At 43.7% G+C, this 27,514-nt stretch overlaps 2 protein-coding genes across 10 annotated transcripts in view; one reads left to right on the top strand and one right to left on the bottom strand.

Annotated features, from left to right (window-relative positions):
• Positions 1-6,602: 6,602 nt before the first annotated feature.
• On the bottom strand, positions 6,603-26,071 carry CINP (cyclin dependent kinase 2 interacting protein). 2 transcript variants are annotated; one of them, XM_003408608.4, is made up of 5 exons: positions 25,943-26,071; positions 24,639-24,807; positions 22,387-22,516; positions 9,232-9,361; positions 6,626-7,830 (listed from the first exon to the last, which is right to left on the bottom strand). In XM_003408608.4, the coding sequence occupies exons 1-5, from the start codon at positions 25,947-25,949 to the stop codon at positions 7,628-7,630; spliced, it is 639 nt and encodes a 212-aa protein (XP_003408656.1). In that variant the 5' UTR covers positions 25,950-26,071; the 3' UTR covers positions 6,626-7,627. The 2 variants fall into 2 exon arrangements, with proteins under 2 accessions (XP_023402317.1, XP_003408656.1); XM_023546549.2 differs by lacking the exon at positions 24,639-24,807 and having other exon boundaries at positions 6,603-7,830; positions 25,943-26,066.
• Positions 26,069-27,514, top strand: part of TECPR2 (tectonin beta-propeller repeat containing 2) — a 128,933-nt gene continuing 127,487 nt past the window's right edge. For all 8 annotated transcript variants that reach the window (XM_064292945.1, XM_064292944.1, XM_003408859.4 and 5 more), the window contains exon 1: positions 26,069-26,200. The gene's annotated coding sequence lies outside the window, so the exon portion shown is untranslated. The remainder of the gene's footprint in view (positions 26,201-27,514) is intronic.

Genomic DNA, 27,514 nt, shown 5'->3' with positions numbered 1-27,514 from the left:
ACCAGCCACTCCTTGGAAACCGTATGGGGCAGTTCTACTCTATCCTATAGGGTTGCTATGAGTTGGAATCAACTTGACAGCAATGGGTTTTTTTTTTTTTTTTTAATTATTGTTATTACAGGGAAAGTAGGGCAGAGTCATTTCTCCACACATGGACAGGAGTGTACCCAGGGAGCACTTGGCAGGGACTGTCGGGTGGGCCCCAATTAGGGAGGGCAGTGTTTGGGGCACTGGGGGTCACAGGCTGCCCCTCACCCTGGCCAGGCTCCCTCAGTTGCCTGGGAGGTGCTGACTTTATCCCAGGAAGCCCACGCCTCCTTTCCATGACTGAGGCATGTTCCCAGTGTCTCACTTGATGTCACAGCTGGGTTTAACAGAAGGGCAAGAGTCCTAGTGGGACAGGGATGGCCAGCAAACGAGCAAGCCACAGCCGCTTAGGTTGGCTGGATCAACAACATGACTGTGATGTGCAGTGCTGTTCCATTTGAGCCCTGGGTACACCGTGTTTACCTTTACGCTTTCCTATAGGTTCTTGTGTTTCCTTGAGTTATTGTTTTGTTTGTTTTAAATGTACTTACCATGAATTCATCCCCAAGCCCTTTCCCAATCTTGTTCTTTGCCTTTGTGGATTTCTAAATACTCTTCTACTGTCCAGGTGGCAGGATATCTGGAGGCAGAAGAGAGAACTGTGTGTGATCTATCTGTTGTGTTTAAGTGTCATTGTTAGTTACCATTGAATCACCCCTGATTCATGACAATACCATGTGCGTTAGAGTAAAACTGCTCCATAGGATTTTTATTATTTTATTGTGCTTTAAGTGAAAGTTTACAATGCAAATTAGTTTCTCATTCAAAAATTTATACACAGTTTGTTTGGTGACATCGATTGCAGTTCCCTAAACATGCCAGCACTCTCCCCCTTTCCACTCCAGGTTCTCCCATTTGCCCAGTTTTCCTATCCCTTCCTGCCTTCTCGTCTTTGTTTTTGGGCAGGTGTTGCCCATTTGGTCTCGTATGCTTGATTGAACTAAGAAGCAGTTCCTCATGCGTGTTATTGTTTTTCAGGCTTATCTAATCTTTGGCTCAAAGGGAGTGTCTTTAGTTCTGAGTTAGCAGGGTGTCCAGGGGCCATAGTCTCAGGGGTTCCTCCCATCTTTGTCAGACCAGTAGTCTAGTCTTTTTTTGTGAATCTGAATTTTGTTCTACATTTTTCTACCTTCTTAAAAGCTCGCGAGTAGCCATCTAAGATACATCTATTCATCCCATCCCATCCAGAGCAAAGGAGAACGAAAAACAACAAAGACACAAGGAAAAATATTAGTTCAAAGGACTAACGGACCACATGAACCACAGCCTCCACCAGGCTGAGCCCAGAGCTAGATGGTGCCCAGCTACCACCACCGATCTGACAGGGATCCCTCTCACTATCTAGGTGTATATTTAGGTGGCCACTTGTAAGCTTTTAAGACCTCAGATGCTATTCACCAAAGTAAGATGTAGAACATATTCTTTGAGCTGTGTTATGCCAATTGACCAGGTGACCCTCAATCTCAGTAACTTGGTCCCTCAAGGCATTTGGATGTGTCTAGGTTGGGTTTTAGGAAGTGTCATTGACTTTGCCTTGATCAAGTTGTGCTAACTTCCCCTATATTGTGTGTTGCCTCTCTTTTTACCAAAGTTAACACTTGTTTATCTAGTTAGTGATTTCCTCTCACCACCCCTCCCCTCACTCATAACCATCAAGGATTGCTTTTTTTTTTTCTGTGTGTAAACTTTTTCTTGAGTTTTTATAATAGTGGTCTTACACAATATTTGTCCTTTCAAGATTGACTTCACTCGGCATAATGCCCTCCAGATTCATCCATTTTGTGCGATGTTTCATGGATTCATCATTGTTTTATCATTGGGTAGAGTTCCATTGTGTGTATGTACCATAATTTGTTTGGCCATTCATCTGTTGATGGGCACTTGGGTTGTTTCCATCTTTCTGTTGCTGTGAATACTGCTGCAGTGAACATGGGTGTGCATATGTCCATTCATGTGAGGACTGTTATTTCTCTAGGATATATTCCTAGGAGTAAGACTGCTGAACCCTAGTATTTCTATTTCTAGCTTTTTAAGGAAGTGCCATATCGTTTTCCAAAATGGAATACCATTTTGCATTCCCACCAGCAGTGTGTAAGAATTCTGATCTCCCTGAAACCTCTCCAACATTTGTTATTTTCTGTTTTTTTCTTTAGTGCCAGTAATGTCAGGGTGAGAGGGTATCTCATTGTAGTTTTGATCTGCATTTCTCTTATGGCTAGGGATTGAGAGCATTTCCTTATGTATCAGTTAGCCACCTGAATGTCTTATTTGGTGAAAGTGTCTGTTCATATCCTTTGCCCATTTTTAAATTGGGTTGTCTGTCTTTTGTTGAGATGTTGAAGTGTTTTTTAGAGATTAGACCCTTGTCATATATGTCATAGCCAAATTTCTTTTTCCAGTCTGTAGGTTCTCTTTTTATTCATTTGGTAAAGTCTTCTGATGAGCATAAGTGTTTAATTTTTAGGAGCTCCCAGTTATCTAGTTTATCTTTTGGTATTTGTGCATTGTTAGTTATGGTCTGTATTGTATTTATGCTATATATTAGGTCCCCTAGTGTTGTTCCTATTTTTTCTTCCATGAGCTTTATTGTTTTTGGTTTTATGTTTAGGTCTTTGATCCATTTTGAGTTAGTGTTTGTGTACAGTGTGAGGTATGGGTCCTGTTTAATTTTTTTTTACAGATTGTCATGGATTGAATTATGTCCGTTCCCCCCGCCCCCCCACCAAATGTGTGTATCAGTTTGGCTGGGCCTTGATTCCCAGTATTGTGTGGTTGTCCTCTATTTTGTAACTGTAATTTTATGTTAAAGAGGATTAGGGTGGGATTGTAACACCCTTACTAAGGTCACATCCCTGATCCAATGTAAAGGGAGTTTCCCTGGGGTGTGGCCTGCACCACCTTTTATCTAACAAGAGATAAGAGGAAAGGGAAGCAAGCACAGAGTTGGGGACTTCATACTACCGAGAAAGCAGTGCTGGGAGCAGAGCATGTCCTTTGGACCTGGGGTCCCTGTGCAGAGAAGCTCCTAGTTGAGGGGAAGATGGATGAGAAGGCCGACAGAGAGAGAAAGGGTTCTCCTGGAGCTTACACCCTGAATTTGGGCTTTTAGCCTACTAGACTGTGAGAAGTAAATCTCTCTTTGTGAAAGCCATCCACTTGTGGTATTTCTGTTACAGCAGCACTGGATGACTGAGACACAGATGGACATCTAGTTTTGCCAGCACTGTTTGTTAAAAAGACTGTCTTTTCCTCATTTAATGGACTTTGGACCTTTGTCAAAGGTCAGGTGGCCGGAGGTGGATGGACTTATATCTGGGATCTCGATTCTGTTCCATTGGTCTACGTGTTTGTCATTGTACCATTGCCAAGCTGTTTTGATCACCATGGCTGTATTGTAGATTCTATTCATAAGGTCTTCACTGGCTAATGCTTTTCAGAAGTAGACTGCCAGGTCCTTCTTCCTAGTCTGTCTTAGTCTGGAAGCTCAGACTAAATATGTTTACCTGTGTTTTATTGACTATGCAAAGGCATTCGACTGCATGGATCATAACAAACTATGAATAACACTGTGAAGAATGGGAATTCCAGAACACTTAATTGTGCTCATGAGGAACCTTTACATGGATCAAGAGGCGGCAGTTCGGACAGAACAAGGGGATACTGACTGGTTTAAAGTCAGGAAAGGTGTGCATCAGGGTTGTATTCTTCCGCCATACCTATTTAATCTTTCTGCGGAACAAATAATACAAGAAGCTGGACTATATGAAGAAGAACGGGGCATCAGGATTGGAGGAAGACTCATTAACAACCTGTGTTGTGCAGATGACACAACCTTGCTTGCTGAAAGTGAAGAGGACTTGAAGCACTTACTAATGAAGATCAAAGACCACAGCCTTCAGTATGGATTACACCTCAACATAAAGAAAACAAAAATCCTCACAACTGGACCAATGAGCAACATCATGATAAACGGAGAAAAGATTGAAGTTGTCAAGGATTTCATTTGACTTGGATCCACAATCAACAGCCATAGAAGCGGCGGTCAAGAAATCAAAAGATGCATTGCATTGGGCAAATCTGCTGCAAAAGACCTCATCAAAGTATTGAAGAGCAAAGATGTCACCCTGAGGACTAAGGTACGTCTGACCCAAGCCATGGTATTTTCAATCACGTCATATGCATGTGAAAGCTGGACGATGAATAAGGAAGATTGAAGAGTTGACGCCTTTGAATTGTGGTGTTGGCAAAGAATGTTGAATATACCATGGACTGCCAAAAGAACGAAAAGTCTGTCTTGGAAGTGCGGCCAGAATGCTCCTTAGAGGCAAGGATGGCGAGACTGCGTCTTACATACTTTGGACATCTTGTCAGGAGGGATCAGTCCCTGGAGAAGGACATCATGCTTAGCAGAGTACAGGGTCAGCAGAAAAGAGGAAGACCCTCAATGAGGTGGATTGACAGAGTGGCTGCAACAATGAGCTCAAGCATAACAATGATTGTAAGGATGGCACAGGACCAGGCAGTGTTTTGTTCTGTTGTGCATAGGGTCACTATGAGTTGGAACCGACTCGATGGCACCTAACAACAACAACATTGTAGATTCTGAGATCAGGCAGTGTGAGGCCTTCAACTTTGTTCTTTTTCTTCAGTAACGCTTTGCTTATCTGGGACCTCTTTCCTTTCCATATAAAGTTGGTGATTAATTTTTCCATCTTGTTAAAGAATGGTGTTGGTATTTGAATTGGAACTGCATTACATCTGTAGATTGCTTTGGATAGAATTGACATTTTCACACAATGTTGAGTCTTCCTCTCCATGAGCATCGTATGTTTTTCTGTTTATTTAGGTCTCTTTTGGTTTTTTGCAGTAGCGTTTTGTAGTTTTCCTTGTATAGGTCTTTTACGTCCCTGGTTCGATTTTTTTTCCCTAAGTGTTTTATCTTTTTAGGGGCTATTATAAACGGTATTGTTTTCCTGATTTCCTTTTTGAAGTTCTCTTTGTTAGTGTTTTTGTACATTGATCTTGTTTCCTGCTACTCTGCTGAGTCTATTAGTGCCAGTGGTTTTCTTGTAGAATCTTTGGGGTTCTCTATGTATAGTATCATATCATCTGTGAATGGAGTAGTTTTACTTCCTCATTTCCAATCTGGATGCTCTTTATTTCTTTTTCTTGCCTTATTGCTCTAGCTAGGACTTTCAGCACAGTGTGAAGTAGGAGTGGTGCTAAAGGACATCCTCTTATTCCTATTCTCAGGTGCAATGCTTTCAGCCTCTCTCCATTGAGAATGATGTTGGGTGTTGGTTTTGTATAGATACCCTTTATTATGTTGAGGAATTTCCCTTCTATTCCTATTTTATTGAGCATTTTTATCAGTAAGGGTGTTGGACTTTATCAAATGCCTTTTCTGTGTCGATTGAGATGATCATGTGATTTTTTCTTTTGTTCTATTTCCGTAGAATTTTTAATGGCTGATTTTTCAGAAGTAGATTGCCAGGCTTGTCTTCTGAGATGCCTCTGGGTGGACTGAAACCCCTGACTTGGGGTTAGCAGCTGAGTGCATTAATTGTTTGTACCACATAGGGATTCTTGTGTTTAACTAGGAGCCCAGTATCTGTTTTGACTGTTTCATTGTCCCTTTTGATAGAAACTTTTCTGTTCAACATGCAGATCCCTCATTTCACAGTGTGTTAATGACTTTGGAATTAGCGAATTCAATCACCAGAGGTCTCTTCCTTAAGTTGGTGCCTCTTCTGTTTTATGCGGGATCTCTGGGTGAATGGCACTGGGTAATTTGTTCTTTACTTTGCCCTTTTACTTCTGTTTGTCCTTAGCAATATTAATCCTTCCCATTAAAAAAAAAAAAAAAATTTTTTTTTTTTTTATTAGTTCTCCTAGGGAGTTGCTGGTGGGTGTCAGGTGCTGCATCAAGAGCACATGAAATATCTTACAAAGGCCTGGTTGTGAGTTCTTCAATGTCTCCTCTGAAGAGTACTTATCCTTTAAGTACTCCCCTGTGATTGTTTAATTTTATGTGTGAACTTGGCTAGACCATGGCTTCCAGTGCTTTGGCCAAACACTAGTTGCTGTCATGCAGTAGCTACATGTGATTAAATCGGTTGATCTTGGGAGAGCAGATGATCTTCCATAATGTAATCACCTTCCATAATGTAATCTAATCAATCAACCAGTTGAGGTCATTCCAGTATAGGGTGGATCCTAAACCTAATCACTTCTGATTTATAAAAAGATCAGAATAGACACACAGATACACACACAGGGAAGATGACTGCATGTGAAGATTATCTGTAACAGAGTGTCTTCTTGTGTGTGTGGCTCTCTCCATGTCTCTTCTCCCCACTTAAAAGACACCACTCAGAAGGGACTGGAGTTAGGATCCACCCTACTCCAGTATGACTTAACTGATAATATCTTCAAAGAGAGACCCTATTTCCCCAAACAAGGTCATGTTCACAGGTATACAGGGGTTAAGACTTCAACATATCTTTTTGGGGGACACAATTCAATCCATAACAAGGGGTTGGAAGTAGTAGTTTTCTGAGGTTCTTCTGTCTATAAAGTCTACAGATACAAGTCCTTATTGAGTGAATTGAAGTTGAAATTGGCTTGATAAACATAGATAAGTGGTATACATAATGGCTAAACATAAAAAGCTAAAACAATGTGATTTAAAACTGTTATTTATTAAATACTGCTATGTAGACAGCCCCAAGGAATTTACACGGTTTGGGTTTGCCTTACTAATAAGGCAAGCACAGATGAAGAAACCATATAACGAGCACTGCCACAGAAAGGAACACACTTTAAAGTAGGCTTTTGGGTATCTTAGTATTTGACCAGCCTCTTTAGTCTCTGTTTAAAAACTGTTATGCTTTCCCTTATTCTCACGAAATAACGTTAACTATGGAAGTGGTTACAAAAATGTGCTGGACTATAAGCTTTGTGCCAGAATGATAACCTGGAGTTACTCTGCTTGGCCTGTCCTGTCCTCAAGATATAATCAGAGGCAATTTTTTTGTAGGTAGGTTCATTTCTACGATGCCAATCCTCCTGGTTAATGCCACAGTATTTTAAAGATTAGTTATAACTATAAAACTAATATAAAAATTTAAACAGTACAGACACATATCAAGTAAAAACATTAAGCCAGGGATTTTCTGTGCAAACGTAATATGTAAAATGTACCCTGTTTACAAAAACGAGATAACTCACTCACTCTCCTCAGTAACTCTTTTAATTTGCTCAGAAGCACTCTGGGACAGATCACAAGAGGTGCAGGTGATGCTGCGTGCAGTGTCCCCAGATGGGGGTGGCTTGCAGTGGCAGTTGATGCACAGCGAGCCTGCGGACAGAGGCCACGGGAGCTGGGGACAGCCAGTCAGGAAGACCCTGAGGAGTCATGGGCACAGCACTGCAGCCTGCATGGGAGAAGGAGATTCTGGCCTGTCCGCTTCGGGAGATGCAGAAGCAGCATGTGGCCCAGTGGCTGCAGGTGGCCATCATGAGCAAGGCTGTTTTGGGGTCACAGTGCTCGGTGCCCTGTTTCAAGCAGCATGCCTTCCAGAAGCAGCTGGCTGGAGTTCTCCACGTAGGGCTGGTGCAGCCACATTGACAAGTAGCTCAGGGCAAGGTCGTGGTCCGAGGAGTGCGCCAGCTCCTCAACAATGGTGCGCTTCAGGAGCAGCTCCTTCGCGTACATGTCCGAGAGCCTGCGGGAAACCGCATCTGGAACAAATGTGTTGCTACCGTTAGCTCCTGACTCATGGTGACCCCACGCACAAAGGACTGAAACGCTGCCCAGTCCTGTACCACCCCCATGATCGGTTGGGGATCAGACTATTGTGATCCATAGAGTTTTCATTGGCTGACATTCGGAAGTAGATTGTCAGGCTTTTCTTCCTAGTCTTAGTCTGAAAGTGCCACTGAAACTTTTTCAGGATCATAGCAACATTCAAGCCTCCACTAGCAGAGGGCTGCTGGCTGTGCATGAGGTGTGCTGGCCAGGAATCGAACCAGGTCTCCTGCATGGAAGGTGAGAATTCTACCACTGAACCGTTGCTGCCCCCTTTCCCCCAAGATAAATGTTAAGACTTCCCGTAGTGGTAATAATCAAGGAGGTGCTCTTGAATGGGGGTGAACCAACACTGTTAGAAGTGCCTTGTTAAAAGCCAGAATCACCAACAGCACTGAGGTAGAGAAGGTCGAGCTGGGTCTTTATCACTCCGGCTGGTGCAGATTAGTAGAATTAGATAACAGGAAGAGGATCATGAAATTAAAAATTAAATGTAACGTTTTCAACTTAATTCTTAGGTGACCTGCAACAGTAGATTCATATCAAATGGACAATATTTCAATAAATACATTACATCAGGAGATTTTATCCTTTTTTCCCTTATTTAAAAAGGGAAGTCTCAAATCAACATCAAATAGCTTAGCCCTTCTTTTGAGCTAATAAAGCTAATAGTTGCCCCTTAAGAAGAGTCTCTGAGAGCTTATTTGAATTTTGAGTTCCATTTCTCCCAATAGTTGTCCTCCTGGGGGCTGGCTGAACTGACCTCGATTTACCTTAATAAAACAAACAAAAAACCAAAACAACAAAAAGAAGCCTTTCTTGCTCCCCCCAAACAGGGTAAGATTTCTGTCCTTACAGAGGCAGTAGAGTTTGTCCCGCTCACTGGCTTTAAAGGGCTAATAATGGCAACTTGCTTAGTGGGTCTCTAATTGCATTTCATATTGATTACCAGTTGCTGTTGAGTTGACCCAACTCCTGGTGAACCCACATGTGTCAGAGTAGAACTAAGCTCCACATAGTTCTCAGTGGCTGATTTTTGGTAAGTCGATCACCAGGCCTTTCTTTCAAGGTGTCTCTGGGCACACTCGAACCTCCAGCTTTTCAGTTATTGGCCCAGCGGGTGTTCGCCCTTTTTACCACCCAGGGACTCCTTATTAGGTAACTAAATCCAAGAGGAAATGCTCATTTTAAGATGCCCCCATCTTGTTCCCTCTCAATGGTTCCTCTTGAATTCTAAAACCTTGTCAGCTTCTTAAGGCGTCATATCTAAGTGAGATACCAAATGCTCTTAAGATCTCTACCCCCTGAATATCGATGCAGAAAGAACTACTTACAGAAATCGGCAGTGGGCCACGTGTGGAACAGGAGCGGCCGTTGGCTCTCCTCTCCATAATGGTAATTTTCTAGGTCACAAATGCCTTTGGTGGTTGAAGTCAGCTTTTCCATCTTCACCTGTATTTTGGTCTGAAAAGATGTTAACTTGGAATATAAGAATATTACTTGAAATTTAATCCAGTAGGATTTCAGAGCTAAGAAGTATATAAGTCTGTTGAGACCAAACATCCAGTAATGAAACACTGTTAACTCTCTACATGTGGCAAATTTCAAGGGAGATGTGGGCAGAGCTGCTATGACTTCATTAAGCTGATTACTTAATAAACCCCAGAAGGGCAAGTGTTCCGAGTTCTGCTGCCCTCAGATTTCTGAATGGCACTAATTTTTTGCCTCCGAGACTGGGAGGGACCTGGGTGCCAGCTCTTGCTGTTTTTGTGAAATACAAGAGAGAAAAGGCATTAAATAAGGAGTGCACTTCTGTCTCACTTTTATTAACTGCTTCCGAGTATACAGAAACCTCTCAAGCCTCGGTTTCCTTAGTTGTAAAACGGTAATGACGCAAGGCAAACCTACACGATCCAGAGGAAGGAAATCATGATGCCAAGCTCCGGGCTCAGCCCTGTAACTGCATTATCTGCACAGCAACGTGGGGCAGATAGTCATATCATCCCCACAGTGCAGATGAGGCAGCAGAGGATGACAGGGTGCCTGCTTCCATAGGTTCAGTGAGTTAATATTTGTGAAGCATCTAGCTGGAGCTATCTAAGCATTTGCTGAAAGAACTGCAGAAAAAACTCAAGCCTTGAGTTGCAACATTGAAGGATTCTACGGGGAAAATACTAAACGATACAGGAAGCATCAAAAGAATATGGAAGAAATACACAGTCACTGTACCAAAAAGAAGTGGTCGACGTTCAACCATTTCAGGAGGTAGCATATGATCAAGAGCTGACGGTACTGAAGGAAGGAGTCCAAGCTGCACTGAAAGCACTGGTGAAAGACAAAACTCCAGCAATTGATGAAATACAACTGAGGTGTTTCAATAAAGGGATGCAGCATTCGAAGTGCTCACCTGTCTATGCCAAGAAATATGGAAGATAGCTACCTGGCCAACTGACTGGAAGAGATCCACGCTTGTGCCCAATGCAAAAAAAGGTGATCCAACAGAAAGCGGAAACTATAGAACAGTATTATTAACATCACGCAGAAGTAAAATTTTGCTGGAGATCCCTCAAAAGCAGTTGCAGCAGTACATTGATAGGGAACTGCCAGAAATTCCAGATGGATTCAGAAGAGGGCATGGAACAAGGCATATCATTGCTGATGTCAGATGGACCTTGGCTGAAAGCAGAGAATACCAGAAAAACGTTTACCTGTGTTTTACTGACTATGCAAAGGCATTCAATTCTGTGGATCATAAGAAATTATGGGTAACATTGCAGAGAACGGGAATTCCAGAACACTTAATTGTGCTCATGAGGAATCTGTACATAGATCAAGAGGCAGTTGTTCAAATAGAACAAGGGGATATTGGATGGTTTAAAGTCAGGAAAAGTATGCGTCAGGGTTTTATTCTTTCACTATACTTATTCATTATTCAGTCTGTACGCTAAGCAAACAATCTGAGAAGCTGGACTGTATGAAGAAGGATGGGGCATCAGGATTGGAAGAAGACTTATTAACAACCTGCATTATGCAGATGACACAACCCTGTTTGCTGAAAGAAGACTTGGAACACTTACTGATGAAGATCAAAGACCACAGCCTTCAGGATGGATTACACCTCAACATAAAGAAAACAAAAATCCTCACAACTTGACCAATGAGCAACATCATGATAAATGGAGAAAAGATTGAAGTTGTCAAGGATTTCATTCTACTTATATCCACAATCAACGTCCAGGGAAACAGCAATCAAGAAATCAAACAACACATCGCACCAGGCAAATCTGCTGCAAAAGGTCTCTTTAAAGTGTTAAAAAGCAAAGATGTCATCTTGAGGACTAAGGTGCGCTTGACCAAAGCCATGTTGTTTCCAATCGCCTTAAATGCATGGGAAAGCTGGACAACGTATAAGGAAGACTGAAGAATTGATGCCTTTGAATTACGGTGTTGGCAAAGAATATTAAATATACCATGGACTGCCAGAAGAACAAACAAATGTGTCTTGGAAGAAGTACAGCCAGAATTGCTCATTAGAAGTGGGATGGTGAGACTTTGCCTCTCATACTTTGGACATGTCATCAGGAGCGATCAATCTCTGGAGAAGGACATCATGCTTGGTAGAATAGGGGGTTAGCGAAAAAGAGGAAGACCCTCAAGGAGATGGATTGACACAGTGGCTGCAACGATGGACTCAAGCAAAACAACGATTGTGAGGATGGCCCAGGACCGGGCAGTGTTTTGTTCTGTTATACACAGGGTTGCTACAAGTTGGAAGTGACCTGATGGCACCTAACAACAACCCACTGCCGTCGAGTCGATTCCGACTCATAGCGACCCTATAAGACAGAGTAGAACCGCCCAACAACAAGCATTTGTTAAATAAATAGGTGAAGTAAGGAGCCCTGTGGTGAAGTTGTTAAAGAGCTCAGGGTACTAACCAAACGGTAGGCAGTTTGAATCCACCAGCTGCTCCTTGGGAACCCTGTGGGGGCAGTTCTGCTCTGTCCTGTAGGGTCACTATGAGTTGGAATCGACTTGACGGCATGTAACAGGTGAAGTAACTCTGGAATTGCAGACTTAAATAGTATTTAACCAGTTGCCATAGAGTCGATTCCAACTCATGGCGACCCCATGTGTGCAGAGCAGAACTACACCCCACAGCATTTTCAATGGCTGATTTTTCAGCAGTAGATGGCCAGGACTTTCTTCTGTGGTGCCTCTGGGTGGACTCGGAACAGCCAACCTTTTGGTTAGCAGCCAAACGTGTTAACTGTTTACACCACCTAGGGACTCCCAAAACTGTCAAGGTCATCAAAAACAAAGTCTGAGAAACTGTCACACCAAGTGGAGCCTAAGAAGACATGACAACTAAATGTGATGTTGGCTCCTGGGACAAAGAACATTAGGGAAAACGATGGAGATCTGAATAAAGTATGGACCTTAGTAATGATGGATCAATATTGATTCATTGGTTGTGGTAAATTACCAAACTAGAGTAAGATGTTAGTAACAGGGAAGACTGGGAACAGTTTTGGGGAACGCTGCACTATCTGCTCCATTTCTCAGTACATCTAAGACTCTTCTCAAAAATAGTCTATTCAGCACTACTTGACCAAGGGAATGTCATAGATGCTTCAGAGACACACCCAAACGCCCTGAGGGACTGAGTTACTGAGCTGAGGGGTGGGGGCCATAGTCTCAGGGGACATCTAGCTCAGTTAGCGTAACATAGCTCATAAAGAAAATGTTCTACATCCACTCTGGTGAGTAGCACCTGGGGTCTTAAAAGCTTGTGAGTAGCCATCTAAGATACTCCACTGGTCCCACCCTTTCAGGAGCAAGGGAGAATGAAGAAAACCAAAGACACAAAGGAAAGATTAGTCCAAAGCACTAATAGACCACATCTACCATGGCCTTCACCAGACTGAGTCCAGCACAACTAGATGGTGCCTGGCTACCACCATTGACTGCTCTGACAGGGATCATAATAGAGGGTCCCGGACAGAGCTGGAGAAAACTGTAGAACAAAAATTAAAATCACAAAAAAGGACCAGGCTTACTGGTCTCACAGAGACTGGAGAAACCCTGAGAGTATGGCCCCTGGACACCCTTTTAACTCAGTGCAGAAGTCACTCCTAAGGGTCACCCTTCAGCCAAAGATGAGACAGGCCCATAAAATAAATCAAGACTAAATGGGTACACCAGCCCAGGGGCAAGGACGAGAAGGCAGGAGGGGACAGGAAAGCTGGAAGAATGGGAATGGGGAGAGTGTTGACATGTCGCGGGGTTGGCAACCAATGTCACAAAACAAGTGTTTTAATTGTTTAATGAGAAACTAATTTGATCTGTAAACTTCCAACCAAAGCACGATAAAAAATGTCTATTAATAATAATAAAAAAACTTAATTGATGTAGGAACCTGGGTGTTAGGAAGCCTTAGAGGCCATGTGGTCCACTGTGTGCAGAGGGGGACCTGGGCACGGTGTTAGGAACCCTGAGCCACGCGCTGAGGCCCCCTACCTGCCCCATCTCGGTCCCCTTCCCGGCCTCCTGGTGAGGAGCTGTGAGCCTGCCTGCCTCTCCCGTCACGTGGGCTTGCTGCCCCTCTTTCATTAAGCAGGAGCAAGCCACAGCTCAGAGACCTGGACAGGGAAGCGGTATTCCGGTGAAATTTTTATGGCATGTTTTTTTTTCATTATTATAGAAAAACATTAGCAAATAATACAAGATAAGATAAAAACTGTGAGGTAGGTATAAGAATGGATTGACTTTGTGAATGCTGTTCTAGTTCTACCCAGGAATTAATTTTTTTTAATCCTTTTTAAAAAATATTTAGTTTTTCATTTGCTGACAAGTCCACTCTGACTCACGGTGACCCCACGTGTCAGCACAGAACTGTGCCCCAGAGGGCCCTCGATGGCAGACACGTCAGAAGTAGGTCACCAGGCCTTTCTTCTGAGGCACTTCGGGGGGACTTGAACCTCCCACCTTTTAGTTACCAGCCCAGCACAGTAACCGTTTGCACCACCCGAGGACCCCCTGGGAATCAATTCTAGAATGATCTTTTTAAGAAACCCACCAAATAATCATCCCACCTGTGGGGCACATTCCCAGTGAGAACATACCACCTTCCGGGAGCCCCTTCCGGATCTGGACTTAGTCACTGAGCTGTTCTCCAGTGTGAGCCAAAGCCTTATCTCCCTGCTCCAAGAACTCCAATGCCAGCATTCCTGCCCCACGTCCTGTGACAGCCTTTTGGCTACGATGGCAGTTGTTGTGTGCACCGGTTTCTCCATTTCTAGGCTAAAGCTAGTTCCTCCAAAGTCTGACATGGTCCTGTCTCCTCACTCACCACCAGTCCCCTCTGAGCATGTGCCCCAGGAGTCATACTGCCTGCTGAGGACCTGACCAGGAACAAGGTGGAGATGCCACCTCCTTGGCTCTCGTTAATGCTAGCAGGGCCACCCGGGCTTTCTTGGACAATCTCAAGATCTCCACAAGCCCAAACCCATCGGCTGCTTCCAGGACTTGTGCTGCAGGGTGGGGGACCCAAGGGCAGCCCCCCGCATTTCACCTGGTATCGCTCAGTCCACCAAGCCTACTTGCTGAGTTTTCTGGACTATGACTCTATCTCCTACCATATGAGGTACTTCTCCCAGGTCGTCCCTCCTCAGTTCTGGTCAGTCGGGCTGAGGAAGGAGTCCTGCTATACCAGACTGCTACGTCAGAACAGGAAGAACAAAGAATGAATGGTAAAAATCAATCGATCAAATTTGACAAGGGGTGTTGGTGAGCTGCACACCATGATTGATGTAATTGGGGTCACTAAATTGTACACCTGAAAAATGCTGAATCGGTAAATGTTGTGTTATGTATATTTTCACAATTAAAAAAAAAGAATGGGGAGAACCATGGATAGACAAGGAAAATCCATCCATCCATCCATCTATACACTCTCCATCCATCCATCTACTCTCATCCATACATCTACTCTCTACCCATCCATCCATGTATACACACTCCAACCATCCATCCATCCACTCTCCACCTATCCATCCATCTATATACTCTCCATCCATCCATCTACTCTCTACCCATCCATCATCCATCTATACACTCTCCATCCACCCATCCATCCATCTATACACTTTCCATCCACCTATATACTCTCCATCTATACACTCTTCATCATCTATCCATCTATACTCTCCATCCACCCATCCATCCGTCTATACTTTCCACCCATCCATCTATATACTCTCCATCCATCTATCTATATACTCTCCATCCATCTATCTATATACTCTCCATCCATCCATCCATCCATCCTCCAACCATCCATCCATTCATCCACTCATCACCCATCCATCCACTCTCCCTCCATCCTTTCACCCACCATCCATCTATATTCCATCCATCCATCCATTTTCCATCTATCCATCATCCATTTTCCATCTAGCCATCCACCCACTCTCTATGCATCCATCCGTCCGACCGTCCGTCTGTCCACCCACTCTCCATCATCCATCCACTCTCCATCCATCCATCCATCCATCCATCCATCCATCCATCCATCCATCCATCCACCCACCCACCCATCCGTCTGTCCACTCTCCATCCATCTGTCCACTCTCTCCATCCACCATCCATCCATCCTGTCAAGCCCCAAACTGAAGGCTCCCTCGTCTTTAAACACTCTTCCTAATGCTGCGTGTAAATGTATTGAGCTGTAAATTAGAATATGTGATCTAAAAAGAGCCACATGGCATTTAAAAACAAAATACTTTCCAGGTTTTTTTTTTTTTAACAATATATAAAAGTCACATCAATATGTGTCAAAAGCATTTTCATCTTAACACAGTTCTAAGATTCTTTGAGTTGTTTTATACCAGAAAGGAAGACAGTGGGTCAAGTGTGAGAGGTTCTGGTGGGAGCTGGTGGCATGTGGAGATGACGGCCATCGATAAGTGCCTAAATCTAACTGGCTGAGACAAGCAACTCTGGGCCAAGTGTCGTCAACTCTGTTGGCTGTTTAGATGATTTCAATATGGAAACTTAACCACTCAGTCTCTTCTCTTTCAGGAATAACAAGTGCATTGACTCTTCTGCCCATGCAAAAATACTTGCCATAATCAAATGGATGAATTTGGGAAAAATGCAAGTGGCCCATTTTCAATTGATTGTTATTTACTACGTAAATTTCAATTGATTATTCCATCTATGTTAATTCCCTACGGCTCCAGAAGTCCTACATCCAGAACTCACTTACCTGTAATACAGATGTCAACATGGAGATAAAACAAAGAAAACAGTTATCACGAAACCCACACACCTTATCCCACAGAAAAGGCACCTAGCAACGTTGGCCTGCCTATGAGTGATGCTCAGAATAAAGCTGTGGTATCCACTTAAGTGTCCAGGTAAGGAGGCTGGGCAGTGGGGCAACTACCCCGAGGCAAAGGGGAAGGCAGAAGCACAGAAAGCAGACACGACAATTACAAAAACTACTCCCTATCTGTCCCCGTGTCATACTGTCGTGGCTTGTGTGTTGCTGTGATGCTAGAAGCTATGTTACTGGTATATCTAATACTGGCAGGGTTACCCATGGTGGACAGGTTTCAGCAGAATATCCAGACTAAGACAGACTACAAAGAAAGGCCTGGTGATCTACTTTGAAAAATCAACCAATGACAACCCTATGGATCACAACAAAGTACTGTCCGATACAGTGCTGGAAGATAAGCCCCTAGGTTGGAAGTTATTCAAAATACACAGTGGCTGCAACAGTGGACTCAAGCATATCAACAATAGGGAAGACAGCACAGGACTGAGCAATGTTTCATTCTGTTGTACATAGGGTCTCCATGAGTCAGAGCTGACTCAATGGCAATTAACAATAGTTTACTTAGAGAAGTCAAACAGCGCCATAAACCTCAAAAAGTCCTGAAGACATCTACCATTTCAGTCATAAAGAAAAGGTTAAATTACCCAAATGTTCTCAATGTATACTTTTTTTCTGAAAATTATAGTGCTTCTGAAACCATTACACATCTTACAACTGATGTGATAGTTAACAGGATGGTGTTTCTTTCCTGAAAACCTCTTTGAAACCTGTCATCTTATAATTGCTGGAATCCTCAATCTGAGTAAGTGGTATCCTAGAGAAATGAGTTCTGTTTAAAAAGGCAAGGAAGTGTGTGAGGCATTAAAAAATTTTCATCTCACAACAGAGAACCCCTGAGGGAGCAAGAGAGCAGTGGGATGCAGACCCCAAATTCTCATAAGACCAGACTTAATGGTCTGAGACTAGAAGGACCCCGGTGGTCATGGCCCCCAGACCGTCTGTTGGCCCAGGACAGGAACCATTCCCGAAGCCAACTGTTCAGACACGGATTGGACTGGACAATGGGTTGGAGAGGGATGCTGGTGAGGAGTGAGCTTCTTGGATCAGGTGGACACTTGAGACTATGTTGGCATCTCCTGCCTGGAGGGGAGATGAGAGGGTGGAAGGGGTTAGAAGGCAGTGAAATGGACACGAAAAGAGAAAATGGAGGGAGAGAGCTGGCTGTCTCATTAGGGGGAGAGTAACTGGGAGTGTGTAGAAAGGTGTATATGGGTGTATATGTGAGAGACTGACTTGATTTGTAAACTTTCACTTAAAGCACAATAAAAATTATTAAAAAAAAAACTTTCATCAAAAAAGGTTAAAATGTAAAGATTTTGTACGTTTGCTGGCAAGCTTCGGCTATCCAAGTTAAAATATGAACAAACCTTATTGCCTGTGTCTGGCAAAGAGAGAAGGTGTTGCTATATCCATGTTTGGTGGCAGGCATGGTGGATGCTGAACACTCAGTCATTAATTCATTCAACAAACATTTACTGAGAGTCTTATATGTTTGATCAGGGACTAGTAAACTATGGCCCTTGGGGCAGATCAGGCCCATCACTTATTTTTCTATGACCTGCTAAGAACAATTTTTACCCTTTTAAATTGTTTCTGTTGTTAGGTGCTGTTGAGTTGTTTCCAACTCATAGCGACCCTATGCACAAAAGAACCAAACACTGTCTAGTCCTGCGTCAGCCTCACAATCGTTGCTAAGCTTGAGCCCACTGTTGCAGCCACTGTGTCAATCCATCTCATTGAGCGTCGTCCTTTTTTTCGCTGACCCTCTGCTCTACCAAGCATGATGTCTTTCTCCAGGGGCTGATCCCTCCTGATAACATGTCCAAAGTATGTGACACGTAGTCTCACCATCCTTGCTTCTAAGGAGCATTCTGGTTGTACTTCTTCCAAAGGCAGATTTGTTTGTTCTTCTGGCAGTCCAAGGTATTCAATATTCTTCACCAATACTACAATTCAAAGGCGTCAATTCTTCTTCGGTCTTCCTTATTCATTGTCCAGCTTTCACACACATACGAGGTGACTGAAAACACCACGGCTTGGGTCAGGTGCACCTTAGTTCTCAAGGTGACATCTTTGCTTTTCAACACTTTAAAGAGGTTCTTTGTAGCAGATTTGTCCAATATGTCTTTTCATTTCTTGGCTGCTGCTTCCATGGCTGTTGATTGCAGATCAAAGTAAAATGAAATTCTTGACAACTTAAATCTTTTCTGCATTTATCATGATGTGGCTTATTGGCCCAGTTGTGAGGATTTTTGTTTTATGTTGAAGTGTAATCCATACTGAAGGCTTGTCTTTGGTCTTCATCAGTGACTCCAAATCCTCTTCACTTTCAGTAAGCAAGGTTGTGTCCTCTGCATAACAAAGGTTGTTAATGAGTCTTTCTCCAACCCTGATGCCCTGTTCTTCTTCATATAGTTCAGCTTCTCAGATTATCTGCTCAGCATACAGATTGAATAGGTATGGTGAAAGGATACAAACCTGACACACACCTCTCCTGACTTTAAACCATGCAGTAAGTATCCCCTTGTTCTGTTTGAATGACTGCCTCTTGATCTATGTACAGATTCCTCATGAGCACAACTGAGTGTTCCAGAGTTCCCATTCTCCACAATGTTATCCATAATTTGTTATGACCACACAGTTGAATGCCTTAGCATAGTCGATAAGACACAGGTAAACATTTTTCTGGTATTCTCTGCTTTCAGCCAGGATCCATCTGACATCAGCAATGATATCACTGGTTCCATGTCTTCTTCCGAATCCAGCTTGAATTTCTGACAGTTCCCTGACGATGTATTACTTGAACTGCTTTGAATGATCTTCATAAAATTTTGCTTGCATGTGATATTAACGATATTGTTCGATAATTTCCACAATCCGTTGGATCACCTTTCTTGGGAATAGGCATAAATATGGACATCTTCCAGTTGGTTGGCCAGATAGCTGTCTTGCAGTGCTTCCAGTGCTGCATTCCTTTGTTGAAACGTCTCAATTGGTATTCCATCAATTCCCGCAGCCTTGTTTCCTGTCAATGCCTTCAGTGCAGCTTGGACTTCTTCCTTCAGTACCATTGGTTCCTGTTCATATACTTCCTGAAATGGTTGAACATTCACCAATTCTCTTTGGTACGGTGACTCTGCATATTCCTTCCATCTTCTTTTGATGCTTCCTGTGTTGTTTAATATTTTCCCCATAGACACCCTTCACTATTGCAACTTGAGGCTTGAATTTTTTCTTCAGTTCTTTCAGCTTGAGAAATGCTGGGCATGTTCTTCCCTTTTGGTTTTCTATTTCCAGGTCTTTGCACATGTCATCATAATACTTTGTCTTCTCAAGCCCACCTTTGAAATCTTCAGTTCTTTACTTCATTTTCTCTTTTTGCTTTAGCTACTCGAAGTTCAGAGTCTCTTCTGACATCAGTTAGGTCTTTTCTTTCTCTCCTGTCTTTTTAATGACCTGTTGCTTTCTTCGTGTATGATGTCCTTGACGTCATTCCACATTCCAGTGTTCGATGTGTCAAATCTATTCTTGAGATGGTCTCTAAATTCAGGTGGGATATACTCAAGGTCATCCTTTGGCTCTTGTTGACTTGTTCTAATTTTGTTCAGTTTCAACTTGAAGTTTCATATGAGTAATTACCAGTCTGAGCCGCAGTTGGCCCCTGGCCTTGTTCTGACTGATGATATTGAACTTTTCCATTGTCTCTTTCCATAGATGTAGTTGATTTGATTCCTGTGTATCCCATCTGGGAAGGTCCATGTGTATAGTTGGCGTTTATGTTGGTGAACAAAGGTATTTGCAATGAAGAAGTTGTTGGTCTTGCAAAATTCAATCCTGCGATCTCCAGCATCATTTCTACCACCAAGGCTGTATTTTCCAATTACCTATCCTTCTTCGTTTCCAACTTTTGCATTCCAACCACCAGTAATTATCAGTGCATCCTGATTATATGTTCGATCAATTTCAAACTGTAGAAGTTGGTAAAAATCTCCAATTTCTTCATCTTTGGCCCTTGTGGTTGGTGCGTAAATTTGAATAATAGTTGTATTAACCGGTCTTCCATGTAGGCGTATGGATATTATCCTATCACTGACAGTGTTGTACTTCAGGATAGATCTTGAAATGTTCTTTTTGATGATGAATGTGATGCCATTTTTCTTTAAGTTGTCATTCCCATTCCCAGCATAGTAAACCATATGATTGTCCAATTCAAAATGACTAATACCAGTTTATTTCAGCTCACTAATGCCTAGAATATTGATCTTTATGCATTCCATTTCATTTTTGACGATTTCCAATTTTCCTAGATTCACACTTCATGCATTTCAGGTTCTGATTATTAATGGATGTTTGTGGCTGTTTCTTCTCCTTTCGAGTTGTGCCGTATTGTTTTTTTCAACACTTTTAAGTGGTTAAGAAAAAAACAAAAGAATAATATTTTGTGACTCATGAAAATTAAATGAGATTCAAATTTCCACATCCACGAATATGGTTTTAGTGGCACACAGCCTCGCTTACTTGTTTACATATTGCCTGTGGCTGCTTTCTTGTTGTTCAGCAGAGTTGAATAGCTGTAACGGAGACCGTAGAGTCCATGCAGCCCAAAACGTTTACTCTCTGGCCCTTTACAGAGAGAGTCTGCCAACCCCTGTGCTAGGTGAACAACTTCCTATGTATGTCAGCCCGGGGGTAAGATGAGATATTAAATAAGTCACAACAAAGAACTGGGATGGATACTTCTATTATGAAAGCACTGAGCGCTTTGAAAAATGAATTATCCTAAGGTTCAAGGTAGCTTCCCTCTGGCAGTGGTGCCTCAGTTAGACCTGGAGGAGCAAGGCGTCAGATAAAAGTGGAGAAAGGGCCCCTTACAGAAGGTACAGGCCCAAAAGTAAGTAAGCAAGAGGGTGTGTGATGGATTGAATTGTGTCCCCTAAACTGGTGTGTTGGAGTCCTAACATCTGGCACCTGTCAAAGTGACCCTGTTTAGAAATAGGGTCTTTGAAGACAGAGTAAGGTGCTTTCCAATCAAAGAGGAAAACAGACACAAAGAGACAGACAGAAGGATGCCATGTGACTGAAGAGGCAGACATAGCTGCAAGCCAAACAACGCCAAGGATTGCTGGGTGCCATGGGACATTAGGGGAGAGGCATGGAACAGACTCTCCCTCAGAGCCTCAGAAGGAATCAACACCACTCAAACCCTGATTTCTCACTTCTGGCCTCCAGAGCTGTGAGACAATAAATCTCTGTTCTTTAAAGCCACCCACTTAGTGGCATTTTGTTAGGGTAGCCCCAGGAAACGAGGACAGGTTGTCAGAGGTTCATATGCTGTGCTGGAGCTGGGAAAAGAGTGGTGAAAAAACAGGCCAGAAACGGATGCAGGAGCCCAATTCTGGTGGACCTTGAAGCCATGCTGAGCAGAAAGCATGACAGAGAGAACGCCTGGAGAGCATGAAGCCAGTTAGGAAATGTGGGCGTAGAGAGAAGTGGCTCGATATAAGAATATTCAGGAGTGGAGCCACAGGGCATGGTGAGCAGTGGTAAGGCGAGAGCAAGAACCCAAAGATGGCTCTTAGGTTCTGGTGCTGATGTATGAGCAGGTGATGGTGCCACTTACAAGGACAGAGGGACAGGCTGATGGCAGGTGGAGCTCGGAACTCATTTTGACGTTCTGCATGTGCAGTGTATGAAGGAGAGGCATCTGAGTGGCTGCATCCAGCAGGCAGATGGTCAGATACAGCGGCAGCTCAGGGCATGCTGGGCTCTACGGATCTGGAGGTGAGCAGCACAGAGCCCTGGAAGTGGTTGAAATGGCCCTGGGCGACGCCTAGGACAGGAGAAGCAGAGGTTCTAGGACAGCATCTTGAGAAATATCAAGATTTATGGGACAGATAGAGGAAGGGAGACCAGCAGAGGAGGCTGAGGAGAGAAGAAAACAAATGGGAAAGCCAAAGGAAGAAACGGTCTAGAGAATGAAAGAATTGCCAGCAGTGTCGAGTGCTGCCAAGCAGTCAAGCAAACACCAAAAAATGACCATCGGACTCAGCAACAATGACTGGAGGCCAGAAGGTGTGGATCTTACCAGCCCATCCAAGGTGGCCTGCAGTTCCTCACACAGCATCTCAAGTTCCTTATTATATCCTGGATACGACTTTTCTTCATCTTTATCGGCAGCTGGGCTGCAGCTCTCTAATTCTACCTTGTCTTTACTCCTGGACAAAATAGAAAAGAACAGGAACAAAGTACACTCTTGAAGCTTACCTGCCTCCTTTTGTTATGATAAATCCTAAAGAACTCAATATCCACGTTATTACTTCTGACATTTTTTACTAGCACTGTTGTTTCATGCCATTATAATGTTTACTTATTATATTACATACACAATGAATGTATCTGTGAGTTACTCTATTTTGCACTAGATTAAGTCAGTTAAGTTTTGCCAATGGGTGGTATTCTTGGAGTCTGGTGCAGTGCTAGGGTGCGAAGACATGGATCCTGGCCTCAAAGACTTGATCATGTAAGATTATATGTTGCTTAAACTGAAAGCTGCAGCCCATGGGGCAGAAAGTACATCTAACAGGGTCACAATCAACATTTTAGAAAAAAATTAAGCAGATTAAAACAGAATAGAAAGTACCAGAGAGTATCACACATAGTAAGGGTAAGAATTGTTTAATGGAACTTGCTGAGCAGGATTCCACCAGGAAAAGACAGCAGAGGCTGAAAGTGTGTGATGTGTTTGAGGAAATGGCTCGAGAACAGGTTGGTGAGAGCCAGGGAATGATGCCAAGGAACTAAGACTCTAGACTATAGACAAAGGTAAGCCGGAAGATTTTTTGTTTACTTATGATTTTGAGAAAATAAAATTTATATATGTACATATTTATAGACATTAAAGTTACATATACATTAAAACAAAACAGTTGTGGTCTAGTGAATTCTGACTCACGGTGAGCCCATGCGTTGCAGAGTAGCATTGTACTCCCCAGGGTTCTCGTGGCTGTGACCTTTAGGAGGTAGATCTCCAGGCATTTCTTTTGAGAGTCCAAACCACCAACCTTTTAGTTAGCAGCTGAGTACTTAACCATTTGTGCCACCCAGGACTTTGTATGTTCTAAACATATACTTTATTCTTTTCATATATATACATGTATATCAGCATACAGGTACATACATATGTATACATATACATGTACGTATACACATATGGAAACCCTGGTGGCATAGTGGTTAGGAGCTACAACTGCTAACCAAGAGGTCGGCAGTCTGAATCCACCAGGTGCTCCTTGGAAACTGTACGGGGCAGTTTTACTCTGTCCTATAGGGTTGCTATGAGTTGGAATGGACTCGACAGCAATGGGTTTTATATACATATATACATACAGGCAGTCCCCTGATTACGAACAAGTTCCACTGCTAATGCTGTCTTTAAGCTGAATTTGTACGTAAGTTTGAACAGTTAGGTATGGTTTGTATCTAACGTCAACTAATCAAATGTTCGTCTTAGTATATAGTATACCTTTCTATGCATAAAAAACATTAAAGAAACACTTTCAGGTACACCAAAATATCTTTAACATTAATAATACAGTAATAATAATAATGTTTTGATGCATGTCCCAAAGTAGCACCCATTCATTACGATGAACCATGTATGTACCTTGAATTTTTAACATAGGCTTTATGGGGATTGGTTCATAACTACGGGTTTAAAGTAAGTTGGACGTTCGTAACCTGGGGACTGCCTGTATATATAGATCTGATTCCAACTCATAGTGACCCTACAGGACAGAGTAGAATTGCCCCATAAGGTTTCCAAGGAGTTGCTGGTGGATTCAAACTGCTGACCTTTGGTTAGCAGCCAAACTCTTAACTGTACTGTGCATATAAACACATTTAAAGAATAATAAAGCAAATCCTCCAATCAGAATTGGCATTTGCTAACATTTTTTCCTAATTCCTTTGTCTTCTTTTATGAAAGACATTACAGCTAAAGATGAAGTCTCCTTACCTACCACGCCAACACCCTTTCTTCCCTGAGTTACCACTATCATGACTTAGAGACTCTGGCTTTCCAATCTGGTTTTATAATTTTGTATAGAGATGTAACTGCAAATAATACATACTAATACTTTGTGTTTAAAAATATACATGTACAGTTCATACAGCAGGTATCATTTTACCACTTGCTTTTTTGCTCAATATTTTATCTTTTAATTTATCCATGTTGATAACTACAGATCACCCTTCCCACTCTAAAAGACTCCCACGAAGCTTCTGCTCCAGTTTTACAGGTGAAAAGCTCAGAGCGTGAGGAACTCTATACATACTTACAATAAACTGATCTTCAGGTTGGCAATACTGTTTGCAGTAGCAAAACCTGCATCATTGAGGGATTCCCATTTCAGGATTAAATTATGCCAATCGGCTGCATTGTCCTTAATTTTTCTTGCACTGACAGACAAAACAGGTTTTCTGGGAGTTGCAACTCCAAATGTCTTTGCTGATATAGAGTAAAAGAAAAATAGTCATTATAAAACTTAAGATCATAGCTGGACGCTGCCTTGAGCGTTATGCTCTTTTAAGATCTATATGGGATCAAATTTACAACACCAACTCAAACTATTAGACAGGAACCTTAGGGGCCAGTGAGTTTATGTTCTGATGAACAACTCAGAAAAGGAAGGTGAGCATGGTTGCACAACTCGAAGAATGTAATTAATGCCACTGAATTGTACATGTAGAAACAGTTGAATTGGTGTATGCTTTGCTGTGAATATTCTCAGCAACAACAAATAAAATGAATTATACATATTTAAAAAAGATCATAGTTGGAGGGCAAATGTCTTTATAACTTTCAATATTAAAACTATATGAAATGCTGTATCAACTAGACAAATAAATGTGGTGGAAACGAAGATGTCTGGGTGAATGTGAAAGTTTGTTTCCTGGAACAAGACAAAATAGAACTCTGTTTACGTTTAAAGACTCACCAGGTATTGTTGAAGATGACTTAACTCACAGGCTAGTAGGGAAAGAGGCCAGTAATGAGTCACACAACTCAGGCCAGAGCAAGGTAAGCATAGCGGCTAACAGCATAGTGGAAGTTTCTTAACCCAACCGGGCCTCGGATTCCCCATCTGTAAAACGGGGTTGATAGTAGGACTTCATGGGGTTACCGTGAGGCTCAAATGAGCTGACACATGTGCTTTTAACACTCCTCGGCACAAAGTAAGCACCCGCTGAATGATAGATTCTATTAGATATTTCTGATTGAGAGCTCAGAGAAGAATTTCTGGAGGACTTGGGCATGCAAGGCTTGGCAACCAACGTGCTCTGCTAATACTAATTTATAACGACGAGAATTACAATTAGAACATATGCAACTCAGCTAGAGCCTTTGCATACATCATCCCATCGCGTTGTCACTTTACACCTGAAAAACGTTAGGCTAGGCAAGTCTGACTGGCTCCTGGGCAGACTACAGAGCCCGCACAGGGCCAACGAGCCGGGGCTGGGGCAAGCGCACGGGCCCCCATTCAACCGTGAGGGTTTCCCGGGCTCTGCTGCAGTCCGCGGTCCGGGCCATTTAAGATTCGCAGCCTTCCCACCCCGGCCAATCGGCCTGTCTCACGCACCGTCCATGCCGCCGGCTGATATCCCGGGAACGAGATCCGAAGCCCCGCCCACGCCCGCCGGAAGCGCGCTGCATCACTTCCGCCGCGTCCGCTTCCACTTGGGCTCTGCCTCTCTATCTCCGGAAGGAGCGGCTGCTGGTCGGCGGTGCCAACCCCGTTGCCAGGGAACAGGCTCCCGGCAGGCCCCGCGGCCCCGAGTCCGTCCCTGCCTCCTCGGGCCCGGCCGGGCCGACGAGTCCGGAGGGGCCGCCCTGGGAGGTGAGTCCGCTATGCCGCGGGCGCCCCCACGCCCGGCCCCGCGCCCCTTCCTCTGCCGCGCCACGCTCCGCCGGCGCCTCGGACCACCCTTCCCTTGTTCGGCTCCTCAGGGTCTCCACTGCCCCTGCACCCATTTCCCCGGTCCACCCGCGGGGTGGCCGGACGGCCAAGTGGGACAACACATGGGAGCGCCGAGCTCGCCGCCTGACTCGGAGCCGGCGGTCACCGGGGGGAGCTGGCATCCTCGGCTGCCTGGGTCCCCCGACATCATTCTCAGGCCCGCTGCCTTGCGCGCCCGGTCTCCCCTCGCCCCTCCCACGCCCGCGCCGGCCCGCCCCATCTGCCCCACCCTGGCCCCGGGCTGCCGGGCTGCAAGCACTTCAGTCCTTTGGCGGATGTTGCCTCTGCCCGTTCCCAGCCCCCTGGCCCTGCATGTGCCCACCAGCGCGGCACCAGGCCTTGGCGCGTACCCAGTAGGCGCTCAGTAACTGTTCGTTGAATGGATACGTGGATGACTCCCACCTTGGCCCTACATTTCGGCCTGGGCCACTGAGCTCCATTTTCATTCTCAGTAGAATGGAGGTGATAATTGTTTCCATCCCTGGCTTGGTGATAGAGTTGAGTCAGGGCGTGGAAGATGCTTAGCACAGGTGCTTAGGTGCGGTAATATCAGTAATATTGCCGACACTTTTATTTTTGGGTTTTGCTGTATTGGGTTCTTTTTTTCATTCGTCCAGCCCCTTCTTCATTTCTCTCCTGACTTACTAGTTTCTCCTTTTACTCCCATTTCTCTTCAGTGCTCTTTAGTCTTTCTCACTGAAACGCAGGGATTTTATTTTGTTGATTCTGATCCATTTGTTGGCACGATGTGGGATACCAACCTGGGTGCACCCTTGCTCCACCTATCAGAGAGATCAGTTATTCTCGGGGTTGACTGCCTCTTTGCAGCCAAGGCCTTGCAAACCTTAAGAAAAGAAGTTATAGGAAATCCCCAAACCCAGATCCCAGGCATGGGCAGAATCTGGGAATAAAGTCCCTGTAGTTTCCCGTGGCCACCAGTGACTTGCTCCAGGTCTTTTAAGCGGCCGGTCTTTTTGTACTTCCTCACAGGCAGCCACCATGTACTTTGATAAGTCCCTAACCTTGCGTAACCCAATATATGTCCCACGTTTTTTCGTTCAGCAGGTAGTTATTTGGGGTCCGTAGTGTGCTAGGCTCTAGGGATGCTGTGGTAGACCAGACAGACCCAGTCCCTGCCTTCAGGGAGCTCACAGTCTGGCCTTTGCCCTTTCAAACCAGAGAACCAGCAGGTGT

Source organism: Loxodonta africana, chromosome 10 (assembly GCF_030014295.1).
Source record: "Loxodonta africana isolate mLoxAfr1 chromosome 10, mLoxAfr1.hap2, whole genome shotgun sequence".
Classification (NCBI taxonomy): Eukaryota; Metazoa; Chordata; class Mammalia; order Proboscidea; family Elephantidae; genus Loxodonta; species Loxodonta africana.
The sequence above is the reverse complement of the archived record's forward strand: the minus strand, read 5'-3'. Positions and strand labels throughout refer to the sequence as shown.

Coding starts and splice junctions, on each gene's coding strand:
- CINP (XM_003408608.4), bottom strand. Junction 22,517..24,638: donor AACCTGAAGATCAGTTTATT/GTAAGTATGTAT, acceptor TATTTTGTCCAG/GAGTAAAGACAAGGTAGAAT. Junction 9,362..22,386: donor AGGCCACCTTGGATGGGCTG/GTAAGATCCACA, acceptor ACATCTTTTCAG/ACCAAAATACAGGTGAAGAT.